The sequence below is a fragment of the Parasteatoda tepidariorum genome, chromosome 6, assembly GCF_043381705.1.
Source record: "Parasteatoda tepidariorum isolate YZ-2023 chromosome 6, CAS_Ptep_4.0, whole genome shotgun sequence".
Taxonomy (NCBI): Eukaryota; Metazoa; Arthropoda; class Arachnida; order Araneae; family Theridiidae; genus Parasteatoda; species Parasteatoda tepidariorum.
The window spans coordinates 6,274,196-6,289,579 of record NC_092209.1 but is presented as its reverse complement, the minus strand read 5'-3'; the positions used below and the strand labels follow the sequence as shown (position 1 = coordinate 6,289,579).

The window sequence follows — 15,384 nt, the reverse complement described above, 5'->3', positions numbered from 1 at the left end:
TATGCCTTGTTCCGATAATACGATTTTGGGTCAAAATATTCCGATTTTTCATCATAGCGTAATTTTTTCTTTTACTCTATAAAGCGATCAAGTCGCGTTATCACTTAGCTCCGCCTCTAGCTCCATTCGTATATTTGATGACGTATGTACGGGTCGCTTCACAGACACCAAGAGGAAATTTTAGCTTCCTGACTCCTTGTCTTTTACTTGCAACCGTACCGGTGTTGAATGTTTACTCGGAACGCATCTCTTCGATTTGAGTTTAGCTTTGAATGTTTTTCCACATGGTAATCTGAAACAATGTCAAAAATTCGGCGAAGTCAGTGTTTTCGCGACAATTATGGTGAAGAATTTGATTTCGTCAAAAAATCAAGAAAGGGGACATCGTACGCGTTATGTATTGCTTGCAATACAGACATTAGTATAGCACATGGCGGAAAGTGGGATATAATTTCACACGGGAAAACAGCCAAGCTTATAGCTTGCAGATAACTTATAGATCCTTTTTCAGAACGAAATCAAAATTAGATGAGTGTGGCAGGCACATAGATAGCACCAACACAGTGCTGGTAGTTGCAACAATAGCATTGCAATAAAGGAATATAGTTTGCAATTCAGTGTTAACGAAAAAAAATTTCAGACTTCTATTAAGTTTTGTAGGATGAAATGCTGTTTAAAAAAAAGGCATAGGTTCTGTTTGTAAACCACTATTATTTTCTAATACGAACTATATTGTAAACTATAATTATCTAATAATTAATTATGCCAAGTTGACACTCTAGAATTAATGATTAACCGTTATTCTGCATTATTCCCAATTTGTAACCTTGAAGCAGTTAATAATAATGAAGACAAAACAACAACAGCATTAAAATTCCTGTGTAATCTACATAGGTTTAGATTACTATCTACCCCAAATCATATTTTGTGCAATACAGTAGATTTTCTGATCCTTTGGTTATCCAACTCCTCTTTCATCAAGCATTAAAAATGTCCGGACTCACATATCATCATTATTACAGCTGATGTTACCCAATTACTAATTTGTTTTTGAACCTTGTGAGAAATTCAGTTCAATTTAATTACTGCTTTGGCAATGATTCCAAAATTTGACTGTTAGAAAAAAAAACAATAGTGACGTTTAAGCTAATGTTATTTTATTTAACTTATTACTAAATTTATTAGTGATCAATCACAAGTAAGCAGCAAATATATTTCATATTGGCTGCTTACGTTTACGAATACATTTTATTTCAAGTAAAATAGTGTCCATCAACAACGCATTTTAGTGAACAATATACCTCAACCTCTGACTTAAACATCTCGATTAATCAGAAAACAAAAATTTATCAAGGATTTTTTTTCCATGATATTGTATTGTTATTTTAAATACAAAAGTGAAATATGAGTAATTTTTTTTATAAACTTAGCCTATAATAATTTTAAGTAGTTTTACTCTTATTTTAATGTTGTGTTGAATAATTAGAGTTCACCTGTAGTGACTGTATGATGAATGCTGAGTATGCCTGACAGCAGTCTCACTTGACATTTGTGAGATATGTTGGAATGCTAGAGAAAAATGACTGCCCTTGCAAACTCACTGACTTTTGTATTTGTTTAACGGTAATTTATTGTGGTGTTATTTGTTCCTCCGTGTTTGTTTGTGTGGAGCGGCATATCATGCTATTCAAATGCTACTGCTGGAATTATAAATTAAAGAAACATTTAAATCCTTTTTAAATTATGGTTGTTAAGATATTTTGAAGTGAAGCCTCAAAGCAAATGGTAAATATAAAAGTTTGAGCTTGTAAATCATTATAAGGTTTATTACAGTTTTAGAAAAATATTATAATACTAGCTAACTATAAAGTATTATAAATTTTGTATGATGTTATTAATATCGTTATAATAATATAAGACGAATTTATTCATAAAGTATATTTAACATAATTTTTTTGCATTTTTTTTCCCAACAACTTTACAAAATGCTCACTTTTTTTCAACATCAGGAAAAGACAGAAGCTTCCGATTTTCAAAGTGATTACTTTTCTTTAATATGGAAAAAACTATACTCAACATTTTACCAATATTGATGGAGATTATTTTCGATAAAAGTTTTTGAGGAGTGAAAATTGGATCACAACATTTTTGAGACGCCCTGTTTATTTTATGTTTTGTAAATTTAGATGTCTAATGTAACACGTGCATATTTTTACAGAAAAAGATTCCAGACTCGAAGCTCACATCATTGAATGACATAGAAACTGAAAACTTATTGAAGCGAGGAAGTTCTGAAGATGAAAGTCAAATGCCAGCTGAAGTGTCTGAAATTCAAGAGAAGTAAATCATAAAATTTTAATTAAATGTGTTTTTGAAGGTTTGTTTTAGTCAAAGAAAATAATATTTAAACAAAAATACAATTTATGTCTCTTAAATTTGAAATTTAATTTTAGTGTACTATCTTCCTTTTACTTTGAAAAATTGCTTTAGAAAGAGAAAAAAATTTTAATTATTTTAAAAAAATATTAGTTTTTTCTTATAAAAATTGCAATTTTGTTACATATTTTATCAACTTGGTGAAAGCAGTCTAAAACAGTAAATAGTTTTGGATGCAGTTATATAGTACCTTTTAAAAGCATAAAAAAAACTTATATCACAAGCACTTTTTAATTTTGAAAAAACAAATTTTTTCTTATTAAAATTTTGTGCTATGTTAATTCTCATCCTATCTTTCAATTTAACTCTTAATAATTAGTGTTGCTTATTACAACAGTCATAAGAATGGCAGGCTATGTGCTAAAATGCATTATCTTCATGGAAATCATTGATTCCTTCTAGTTAATATGCTGAATATTCTAGTATATTTACTAGGCTTTGTTAGTTTTTTTTTCGGTCTACTGGCTTAATCAAAAATTTTTCTTCGTTTTTGTACAGACATTCAATTTGTACAGAATTTTGTTTTAGAAAAATTTCTGCGATTCAAAAAGTTTCTGAAAAAAGTCCCTATTGTAATAAGTTTTTCAATTAATGTATTTCTTGATTGGGAATAAGTTTCATAAAATTTAAATAAGGATTGTAAATATTAAATTAGTTTCTTCTCTGTTTTACCATCTCCTGACATTTATCCTACTGATGAAGGAGTATCAATGTGACTGAAACATATATTGTTTTAGTAAAAGATTTTAATATTTATGATTTTAAATGTTCTTAATATAGTTAATGATTGTAATAAAGTAAGCCTCAATATAGTTATTAGCGTACGGCTTTTCTTTTTGAAATACTCTTAAAATTCTCTATTTTTGAATTAATAAAAAATGTTACAACTTTAAAAAAGAAATTAAGTACCTATTGCTATTCAAAATAGTAAATTCAAAAGCATTATAAGCATAAAGACATTTTGTTTTCAAATTTATTCAATATTAATCATAAATGGTAAATATTGCAAGTAAATTTAAATTTATAGTTATTTTAGCGTAACATAATTTTTGTTGCTTGTTGTGAAATTCGCTGAATTCTTCTCTTTTCATGTTGGCAACTATGGAAGACAAAAGTTTAAAAAATAAGTTATAATCTTGCATAAATAGGCTGTAATCATATTTTTTTTAATTATTTTTTTTAGATTGTACGAACTGTTAGCAGTTACTCTCACAATACTAAATAAATTCAGTCCTGAACTATATGAAACTTTATCTGGCAATGTAAGTAATGTCTATTTTATCATTGTTTTTAATCAGGTTACCAGTTGTATTAAGTGTTCCCTTCTTACTTTTAGTTTTTATTTAAAGACTGAAAAGGCTTTAACTCTGACAGGGGTGATTGTACTCTGGAAAAAATCCGGATTTCCGGATTTTTCCCAAATTGCACTCCTGAAGATTCTGGAAATCTTTGGTCCCGAAGTTTCAAGAAATCATAGGTCACATTTATGTATAAAAATTCTTGTATATTTTATTTAAAAATATTAGAACTTGGCCATGGCACAGAATAGATCCAGAAGGCAAAAACTTTTTGGGACGGCCTTGGCCTGTCATAGGCTGTAGTGCCCAAGAAGAAGAACTAGAATTTTTACTTGGTATCTTTCATTTGTAAATATTTTTTCTGGTAGAATAAGAAATGTGATTAGAGTTTAAAGTAAACTTATACATAATTATTCATTTAAGTTATGCTGTATATAATTTATTTAGAATTCAATGTTTTGAAAATATCAATGATTTAAATTTATAAAGACATTATGCGTCTTTAATGATTTTACTCAAGAAATTTTCCGGATTTTTGAGTTTGACTCACAATCAGCCCTGCTCTGATCTTTCTAAACATAATACAGTGCCTGCTGCTTAGTAAACTCACTGGTTATAGGACTCAGCCACTTATTTTCATCTAATTTCCCCAAAAGGAATAATATACAGTGAAACCTCTAGGAAAGACCATCTGTATTTACGGCCACTTTTGGGAGGCGTGGAATTTTTTCCACAGACTTTGCGTTGAAGAAAACCTTTAGGGGTGACCCTTTAAAACCTCTCCCTGTAACCGGGAAAACATCTAAAATGCGAAAAAATTCAAAAAAGGAAACCCAAAAAAATTAACAGAACAAATAAGTAGATCAAAATCTGCTCAAAATATTTGTGTGAAGCTCCTATTCAAAGAGCTCTTTTTAACTATACAACCTCATGTTGCAGTCAGAGTGCGTTAAAGACGATACTATCAATGATTTGTTAGAGGTTAAATTAGAAAAAAGAGTTATTTTAGGAAAAACAAGCATCTCGAATAAGCAAACCTCTTCTCACTTTTTAAAGTTAACTATGGTATAAAATTTAATGCAAACTTTTACAAAAAACATAATTATTTATTTATTTAAAATAGCTTTATCATTCATCATTGATAAATTTGTTTTTGCACGTAATTGTATCAGTTGGGATCATTTTTAAAGGCTCTAAATTTTATTCATTGATCCGTCTTTTCATGTCGCCAACAAAAGTGTTATTTTGAAGAAAATTAAACTAACTGAAATTAAAAGCGTTTGTAAAAATTCATGTAGTACCTTCGATAACAATTTTTAAGTCAATGGAGGTAACCTCCAAAAGCGACCCATCTCCATCAGTAAACATTTTACTCAAGAACGGAGAGTGGTCACTCCCGAGAGGTTTCACTGTATCTATAACGATATCGAAATTTCTTTGGCTATCAGATTCTATTATTTTGTCTTTGGTTTCTTTGCTAAATATTTGAATCAAAACAATTTGATCATTTGACAAAATTAACTCAAGTGCTGTCAAATTAAAAAATCAAAAGTGCCTCACAAGAATGTTTTGCATCTTTTTTTCTTTTTTTTTGAAATTGTTCATTCTCAGGTATTAAATGATATTACCAAGTCTTATTTCACCTTTATTATTCCAGCCGTATGATTATGCCCAGTGGCAACTGTTCTTGAGCATCAACTTCAGTGTACCTTCCATGGATCGTGATGGACCTTTAGGTTTTGGATCTTTGTTAGCCTGCATCAGTATGTGCCTTAAACAGTTTGTAAAGGTATGTGTAATGCATTTATTGTTTTCCATGGTGACATCTGGGAGGTAAAGGTGGCTTGTGTGCAATGTCATAATTATGCCGTTAGTCTCAAAATTGTGAAGTCTTATCATCCATGGACCTCCCTTGCCCACAATGGACTGTTGTTGGAATGCTTTATATATCTTAATGGTAATTTTAACACATTAACTTAATTGAAGTTATAATAATACTTTCTATTGAAATGGTATAGTCACTGTCAGATATAAATGATCTATGGTAAATTAAAACTAGCAATTTTAAATGGTACTCAAAATTTTAAGCAATGATATCTTCTGCTTACTTTACATAGATGTATCAAAATTAGCTTTAATCTTTCAGCCATTATACTAACATCATATCTACTTGGTCCACTAAGTGAATTTTAACTAAATAACATGAAATTTTTTCATGTATTCCACTGTTCACTTGTTTTATGCATTGTTATAAGAGTCATTCGTTTATGTTTCAGAATGAAAAAACACCTTCTCCTAGGAAAACAGTGGAGACCCCTTCTCAAATGCACAGGTAAAAACAAGCCTTTAATCATAATAATAATATTTAAATTAAAGTCATTTTCACTTATGCATAAATCTATACTGTTAGTTCTATTATATTGAATCCTCCAGTTACATCTGTGTTTAAATTTCCAAAAAAAAAGGATATTTTCTACTGTTTTACAATAACGCACAGCATCATGTTCCCAAGTAAGAATAACGTAGTTAACAAAAACACACTGTTGCTTCAGTACTACATGAAGTGACATCTTCACCGTCGAGGCACAGAATGTCACTTTGCCGAAGATGTTGCTTGTAATGGTATCGATGACGGCACATCTTGTTCAATGCTAAGATACAGAATGTATTTGCAATAAAGATATTAAAGATTATAGTATTGAAATGATTGATGGTACTATTAGTGCAATTTTCAATATCAAGATATGGAAGGTTTCAGCACTGAAGCTGGTACTTCTTACAGTGCTAAAACAATATCAATTGATATTGTTTCAAAGCCGACCTCCTCATGACCAGCCAGTGCTGAGATTCGAACCCTGTACACCTCATTGAAAGGTGAGCGCTATATCCCCTGAGCCACCACAGGTCTGTTTCAATACTATATGAAGTGCCATCTTCAGCGCCGAAACTCAGAATGTCTCAACTCTGAAAATGTTACTTGTAATGGTATCGAAATTATCAATGATGGCACATCTAATTCAATGTTAAGATACAAAATGTCTTTATAATGAAGATATTACATGTTATAGTTATAATGATTGATGGTAATATTAGTGCAATCTTCATTATCAAGATATAGAAAGTCTCAACACTGAAGATGCTACTACTTCAAGTGCTGAAACAATATCACTTTTAAAAACATCATTTGTACTTTTATACAATGTCTTATACTTTTATGTAGCTTAAATGTTTCTTAAAAATGTTATGTAACTATTACTGGGATCACAAATGCTTAGTTTTTTTTTTTTTTTTTTTTTTTTTTTTTTTTTTTTTTTTTTTTTTTTTTGAAGTTATTACTTGTGTGAACATAAAAGAGTTATTTTCAAACCCAGATCTAAGTGTCCAAGAATATTTGTTGTGAGTTGTCTCACTTAGAGCCTAAGGAACCTGCATGCGATGGATAATCTTGTAATATTGATTATTTTGAATAGTCTATCACTTAAAACTCTCAAAAATCAACTCAGCATATACAGTGTAACGTCCCATATCCGGACGTCCCTTTTCCGGAAGGGTCGATTGCCCGGACACTTTTTAACAATCAAAATAAACAAACATTTCTTCATCTTCCCCTCTCCTTTAAAAAAAAAAAAAANTATTGAAAATAAAGTCTATTACCTCAAACTTCTTATCTGAAACAAATTTATTCTGCTCATTTGAGTTCTTATTGAATAAGCGAACAGTCGTATTTAGTTGATGCTATATCTATTTTCTACTTTTACAATTTTTCTGCATTTCATTTCTCTCAAAAATTAAGAATTTAAATTTTTTTATTATTATTATTGATTTATATTGTTGATTTTCAATTACGAGATGAGAGTTATAATCTCAATAATAGAAAAGTTCATTTGTTTTGAAAACTATTTCAAAATTTAAGTATTTTAGTAGCAGTTTTTCCCCATCTAAATGTCTCGCCGTAATGGACTTGGAAGGAATATAAGACATAATTAATATTATAATATTAAATATAAGGAATAATTAAATTAATTAATTGCACAAAATAATGCTGAAGAATAAGAATACATTATTATATATCGCAGTGAATGCTGCAGTAAGAAATTTACTTTTTATAACATTTTATTATACATTTTATTTTTATTATTATACATTTTATTTTTTTTATTATATATTTCTGTATTATTTATTTCATCATAATATTGTATAATATATATTATATTTTACTTAAAAAAAATTTTGTGTTTGAAATTCATACCTTTTATTTGCACTAATATATATTTTATAATATATAATCTTTGTATTATATTATATTTGTCAAAGCCTTTTTTGGTCTTTAAAATTATTTAAATAACATTAGCATTTAAGTTCATTGTTTGATTTCTGAAAAGTGAAAATTTATTGTAAAAAAAGCTAAAAAAGATAATATTTTTTTATCACATGAAAATGTTCTATGTGGACACTGGTTAACCACCGAAACCACCACCCTCTTTGTGGGACAATGAATCAGAATTTTTTTTTAATGTAATTTTCCCATTCTTAGACGCTATGCATCATAATTAGTTTCTCAATTTTAAAAAAATATGAAAATTTATGTTCGCGTGCTTCAAAGGGTTAAACTAGTATGCAATTATAAACTGGTTTAATATTTTCTTTTCGAGAGGAGTTTACCATTTCTTCCACTGAGGTTGGGAAAAACCCACTTCCAGGGCAGTTTTTTTTTCCTAATGTGAGAAAAACTTGCCTTCCTTGTTTTGAACATTTAATTTTACTATCTTTTAATGACTGTATTATTCTTTTCCAGGCCAGTCATTATGTATATATTAGAAGTAAGTTTGGCTTTGTTGATTTCTCAAGCCAACATTGCCATATTTCACCCCGATCTACATATGAGAGACAAGCAAATTATCAAGCGAGAGCTGGCTCCAGAACTCAATTCTATGAACATTACGATGAATCGATATTTGAGGCGTGGTCCTCCCTCTCCTGTTCCTATGGCAACCACTCCATCACCAATGAAATCTCAATCGATGATTGAGCATCCCTTCCTGAGATTAATTGGAAATTTAATAGAAAAACTTTTTAAATAACTTTGTTAAATTTTATTTTTAGCAACCGACAACTTTTGTAAGATATTTTTGTAAATAGTTTTATTTGATTAATAAACTATTTTTGTAATTTTATTGAAATTTTTTTTTTTGACTATTTCCATTGTGATCTTTATATTTCAAACAAGGAAAACTCGGATCTGTAGGAAAAACAACCCCAACACCATTCCTACTTTTGTCGCTTGTAAAATGATTGTTCCGAATCTGACTAACGTTTCCTTCACTGTCCACTTTTATCTGCAGACACTCTCCTTATGTTAATTACTTTTTGGTAATTTTCAGACTTTGTTCAAAATGGCAGAAAAGATTACTGTCAGGAATTTAATTTCTTATGAGGAATTAAAGAGAGATGCAAAATTCTATAGCATAAATACTTGTAGCAAAGAGGATTTTGGGAATTTGCCACATTAAATAGATTTTTTTTATTTGCAATCATTTTCTCTTATATACTTCATATTCCATCTTTCAGTCCCCTTGCTCTCTTTCAAATATCCTCAAACAATAAAAATAGATAATTACAATTGTGGGTAAAAAAAAAAGCCTGGAAACCTTTCCAAGATGATTTAGAACATTCACTGGGGGCATTCTCATTAACTAACTATGTTACACATTATATTTTAAAATTTATTGGTTAAAATAATTCTTCCCGCTTTTCAAAGTTAATGGCCTTAAAATTATCGAAAAGTGAAACCATCCCCTGAAAACAGTGGGACAGGGAGTCATATTCAGAATGATTTTTATAGAAAAATCGGTTGAAATGATGTGCACAAAAAAAATTGTGATCAGTTTAATTGGAGTGAAGATTATCCTGTCTAAATGAAAGGATGCTCTTAACGCAAAACAGAGTTTCCCAAATGGTGTTATGTGGAACCGAAGGATTCCGTGGAAGTGGTAAACAAGTTGGGACTTTTTTCAAAGGACTAAAGGAAAAGAGTAAGGACTTTTTTCAAAGTTTTTTTTTAAATATTTTTGAAACCTGTAATTATATTTAGATCCAATCAATTTAATTATTTACTTTCATATTTTGGTTGCTTTTATAATATTAATTAAAGCAAAATACAAATTTAAAAAAAAAAAATTTCGAAAGAAAATGCAAAATTTTTTAAATAATACTTCAAATAGTTTATAATAATTGTATAAACTACTAAAAGGGCATTGCATTAATACTTCCCATCATGCTTCTCAATCTAAAATAATAGCATTATGTATTTTTTTCAACTAAAACATTGATACTATTCTATAGATCAGGGATGGCGAACCAGTGGCACGTATGGCATGCGACACAATATTTTGGGCACTCCACCGATCACAAAGTTTACTATGCAGCATATTAACAATTAAAAAAAAAACAAATTCACAAAAAAACAATTAATGCCAAAAAAGCAATTAATAACCACAAAAAAAACAAGCGAACAATAAATAAAAATTAACAGTTTTGCTAAAACTAACATCTTATAACCCTAATATAAGTTATTTGTCATCTAATCTGCAACAACAGAAATCACACTGATGTTACTTTAAGTTGAATTACGCGTATAACTGAGACATTGCAAAAGTTGAGAATTGCATTTTTTCGTAGTAAATAGAGAGTTTTGAGTTTATAAAATTTAGTATGATTATTTACTCAATAATCACGAAGCCAAAACTATTTGTTGGCACGTCTATGATCTCATTAAAATATATTTTAGAAAAAATGGCACGTTGGTGCATGAAGGTTCTTCACCCCTGGTATAGATATATGATCCAACATACACTTTTTTTTCTTCCACAAATTTCAGTTTTTTTCCCCCCCAATTACTTAAAAAGTGCTTTGCACATAATGTTAATGGTTTTCTATTTTCAACTTCTTTAGTTTTTTTACTCCAACTCTTCCCTGATTTATAGCAAGGAGAATGATTTGGGAGACTTGTCTCCTTAAATGAAAAAAAAATAAAAATTATTTTTTCCATGTTTTTTTTTCATGATTTTTTCACTTATATAAAGCATATTCCATTCTATCTTCCTGCACCCCCCTTTCCCTTCCTCCAAAATAACCCACAATTGTGGTGAAAAGGGAGAAGATTCACTGATGGAGCTCTCAATCATTAATTGTATTATACACTAAGAGGCTCCTCCCCATGTTTGCCCAGTTCACCAACCCTGTAATTGGTTCTAATTCATCATTTTTTTTTCTTTTAAAAAAAATCGAGATAAAAGATTACTTTGTTTATAAAAATATATTTAATTATTATGATTTTATCAAGCACATTATATTAATATGTTAATCCTAACGAAATGAAAGGTTATCTGGATTTCAAAAATAATCAACCATGCTTTAAAAAAAGGGGTTAAACGTAGGATTACAGAATGAGTGACACAATTTTCTACCTTCATTCATTTGCTTTATCAAGAATCATTCACAATAGTTATTGTAATTGCTTTGGCGATACTAATCTACAACAATGCACACTGAAAATTAATCTTAGAAATAAATGCGTAAAATACTACTTAAAATGAGAGTTTATAAAAGGAAAACCGCGAGAAAAATTGGATTAAAAGTCATTATTTGGCAGGGAAAAAATAAAAAAAATGGTTCTTAAATTTGAAATAGTTTTCGAACTAATAGCAATATCGAAGAAAAAAAATTCTTATAGGGTTTAATAATTCGAAACGGTTCTGTTAGCATTCAAATTTTAACTTTGTAGTTGCATTTAAATGAGCTGTCAGCATTTTTTTTCAACTTCATGTTTATCAATTCATAGCTCTCGAACAAATAATCATCAAATTTCTTGTACATTTTTCTGCACACCTTCATAATTTCAATTTTCTTATAGTTTTTTGCGCTCTAAGATAAAATGTAACGCAAGACAAAAATATTGAGAAAAAAATTAGCAAAAAAAAAGTACTTAAAATTGCAATAAATTTCGAACAAATCGAAATTTTAAAAAAACGGCAAGAAAAAAAAAATAACACTGTGTTCAGTTATGTTAATATTGCATGCCGAATTGCATCTCTGTAGTAGCATCCCTGCTGACCGTAAGTTACTATTCCCCCCTACAAATTGAACAGTTAATTCTGGAACTAACTATCGAATGTTACACTATTTTATTCCATCGTACTCCCCTGTGCATTTTTTGCGCACCATAGTAATTCTACGTTTTTGCGCAGTAAAACGTAATGTTAAGTGGAACACCCAAAATAGCGGAGCAGTACTATTTTAATTATTTTTAATTCAGAGATTATGTTAATAAATTTAACTATTAAATAATTTTTTCCCCACGAGAAATGTATTGCTAATTCAAAATTAACAAAGAGTGATAAAAATAGGGGTGGCGAATAAAAACTGGAGTCATATTTTATCCGAAAATCATTTTACTTAAAAGTCAACAAAAATGATAGTGAAAACTTTTTTTCCTTCTGAATAGTGAAAATGGAACTAACATTGATTCCTGTAGAATTTACAATTGATCTCAATGTTAAGAGGTAGGTACTTTATTTACGCAGCTTAGAACTGCACATGGGGCTATTTTATTTCATAACCGTCGCTGACCCTAAAGTTTGACTTTAAGGATACCATTGTTCAACTTCTGTAATTTTAAACCCAATCTAGAAGACAAGGGAACTCCTGGATCAAGTATTGGGAGAAATTGGCCTTCTTGGAAGACTTTTTAATTGAACTCACTCACATTTGCGTTACATGCGAAACCTCCCACGGTAAGCCAATACCTCCTAGAATAAGGAAGGCCTCAGCACGGGTTAACATAAATGAAAAATCCGATCCGTTGGTAGTCCAACGAAGTAGACCTGAATGGCTGCCACATTCTTCCATTAGCATTGGCGTCGTTCATAGCTTTGATTTTGGCGAAATGGAATTCCGGTGACCATAACAGTCATTCCCTTTGGCGCCGATTCTTCCCCTTCCACGTGTTTTGTTATTTTTAATTCGTTTTCGTGAAGTTTTAAGTTATGATAGCTACTGTTGGATTACATATTTGCAATATATATTAATGTGTCATGCCTTACCATTGCTGTGCAGTAAACTGCAAAGGAAATTATGCTAACGGTCCAAAAGTTGCCGTATTTAATTTTCCCAAAGATGAAGCTCAACAAAGACGTTGGCTACAAGCACTCTCACGGAAGGATTTTATCATCACTAAGAATTCTCGAGTAAGTNCATATCGACCAGCCGTCTCGGGAATTCAAACCCATTCACTTCATTAGAAGGCGAGCGCTCTATCCCCTGAACCACCTAGGGCCCCCCAAAAGTATTGATTTGTTATACACGTGAATTCTTCGGTCGGCTGCATTTGAACTCACGAATACGAGTCCAACACCCTACCAACTCGGCTATCCCGCCGCGTAATTTGAAATCATCATGCTAAATCAGACCCGTTGGAGACTTAGCATAATTATGTCTCATAGTTGGAAAACTGAGCTTATTGTTACGATATTTCGAAAGCAGTAACGTTGAGCAAAAATTTTTAAAGTTGAAGAATTGTCTTACAAAAATACTAAATCGTTTTTAATATGCATGCTTGGGGTAGGGGTGGCCTGGTTGGTAGGGCAATGGGCACAAGTTTGTGAGAACTGGAGTTCGAATTCAGTCGGTCGAAGAATCCCCGTGTATTTAATGGTGATTCGTGCAAGATTAAATCTGTCGGGGTCACAAAGTCCCCCAAGTTTCCGTAACAAATAAACACCTCCGGGGGGTACTGATCCAGGAGCTCCCTTGTCTTCTGGATTGGTATCAAAATTACAAGGACACAGAGTTGAACATTGGTAGTCGTAAACCCAGAATTGAGTCGGCTCCTCAACGACGGTTATAAAATAAAATATATATACGTAATTAAAATTTTGTTTTAAAATAGTTTTGCTTTTAGAATTTTTTTTCTCCAGAAACATAAATTTTAATATTTTCTAAATGCTAATAGCATCTACTGCTACAGAAATAAGTTGAAACTTATGACAATCTTACCAGTAAGTCTTTTTAATGAAGTACTTTAAAATCAATGTTACACTCAAACAATTTGTTTAGTTTAATGTAGGTATTGTATTATTAATATAGGTATTGTTTTAGAATTCTTCACTTTCAAAGTAAAGATGGGAAACATTAATGACTCTAACTTACATTTAAAATAAATTATGGCCAGGAGTATTTTAATTTTATGAATCAATGATTAAATTACGTTTTCCCTTGAACGCCTTTAGAATCAAAAAACCACACTCTAATCAATTCATTTTGACCAGAAATAGGTTGATGTTCAAGAATGATGTTATACGTTACTGTGTCAACGTTTTTCTATTTTTACTTGTGATTTAGCTCTTTTTTTCTTTAAAAGAAATTTCACGGAATTCAGACAATTTAAATTACTATTTTCTCAACGAAATTTTAATTACAAAAGTTTCTAGTATAAAAAAAAAGAAGTTTCTTTTATCGCTGATTACTTTTTGAATCCCAATCATCACTATTGAGGAACGCGGGACTCATAGCAACAATTCAAAGAAAATTAATTCAAAGATAATTCTCATGGAACAATTCAAAGATAATTCAAAGAAAACAGAAATTTTTTGAAACTTGATTATTACTCTTCCAAGTTTCATAAGACAATAGTTTTCAACAAATTTTGTTGTTTTTCAATCCACCTTCCTAATTAACGATTAGGCAGTTTTGACAACGTCTTTTTTTTTTTCTTTCTTCTCCCGATTTAATATGATTTTGTGATCCCTTATATATATTTTACTTCATTTTCGACACGCAGCACATAAATATATTAAGGGCGATTGTTGCGTAAAACCCTGAATAGCGTACATAACAAACTCTTAAAATTTCAAACGAAATGCTAATTTAAACCATAATAAAATAAAGTTAGTGAATAAGAAAAAAATAATAATTGAAAAAATTAATGATTTGAGTTGTTTGTAAAAAAAAAAAAAAAAAAAAAAAAATTACACACGTATATGCGTAAAGGAAATTTACAAACAACCATATATCTTACGTAGGCAACTATTTACTATCTTATTAGTTTTATACTGAAACTGTTGTAAATAATATAACTATTAAAAAGAAAACAAAATTTATAAAAAATTAATCAGGCAAGTTTCTGTGGCTGGAAGTTCTGGTTCTGTGTTCCACGCTGGAAATCATTATAAAAGTTTCGGATGAAGTCCAATCTGAAATGTTTCGCGAATATTTACGGAAAAGGCCAAAAGGGATAGAAAGTTTACAACTTAAATAAAAAGTTGTTTATCACCATTTAAAAAATGTTTATACTACAGTTTTAAAAAATGCATGAGGAGCTCATTTATTTGCCATTCACATGCTTTAACGCAGTAAAAAATAAGCCAATCATTTAAAAATAAATAGGGCATATTGATTTTGTAAAAAAAATCAATAAAAATTTATTATTTCCTTTTCATTTTTCATGCGATTATTTAGTTTTTAAGATTTAAAGGGAAACTGAATAATGAAACAATTCCGAAGCAGATAAATGTTTCGCTTCTGTCAGTCGTTAAAGATATCCTCGAAGTTAATTGTTTGGGAGACCCGTATCTTTCGTTTTCCCGTATGTATC

The 15,384-nt window shown here is 30.1% G+C and overlaps 2 protein-coding genes across 6 annotated transcripts in view; both read left to right on the top strand.

The window, feature by feature from the left end:
- Nucleotides 1-8,908, top strand: part of LOC107447901 (nuclear pore complex protein Nup188) — a gene marked incomplete in the record, with an annotated part of 82,481 nt that extends 73,573 nt beyond the window's left edge. The window contains 5 exon segments of the mRNA XM_043052409.2: nucleotides 2,219-2,340; nucleotides 3,620-3,698; nucleotides 5,392-5,523; nucleotides 6,011-6,066; nucleotides 8,530-8,908. Of these exon segments, the coding sequence (XP_042908343.1) occupies nucleotides 2,219-2,340; nucleotides 3,620-3,698; nucleotides 5,392-5,523; nucleotides 6,011-6,066; nucleotides 8,530-8,815 (675 nt within the window).
- Nucleotides 1-15,384, top strand: part of LOC107439260 (coiled-coil domain-containing protein 92) — an 879,443-nt gene that overhangs the window by 283,462 nt on the left and 580,597 nt on the right. The window lies entirely within an intron of this gene.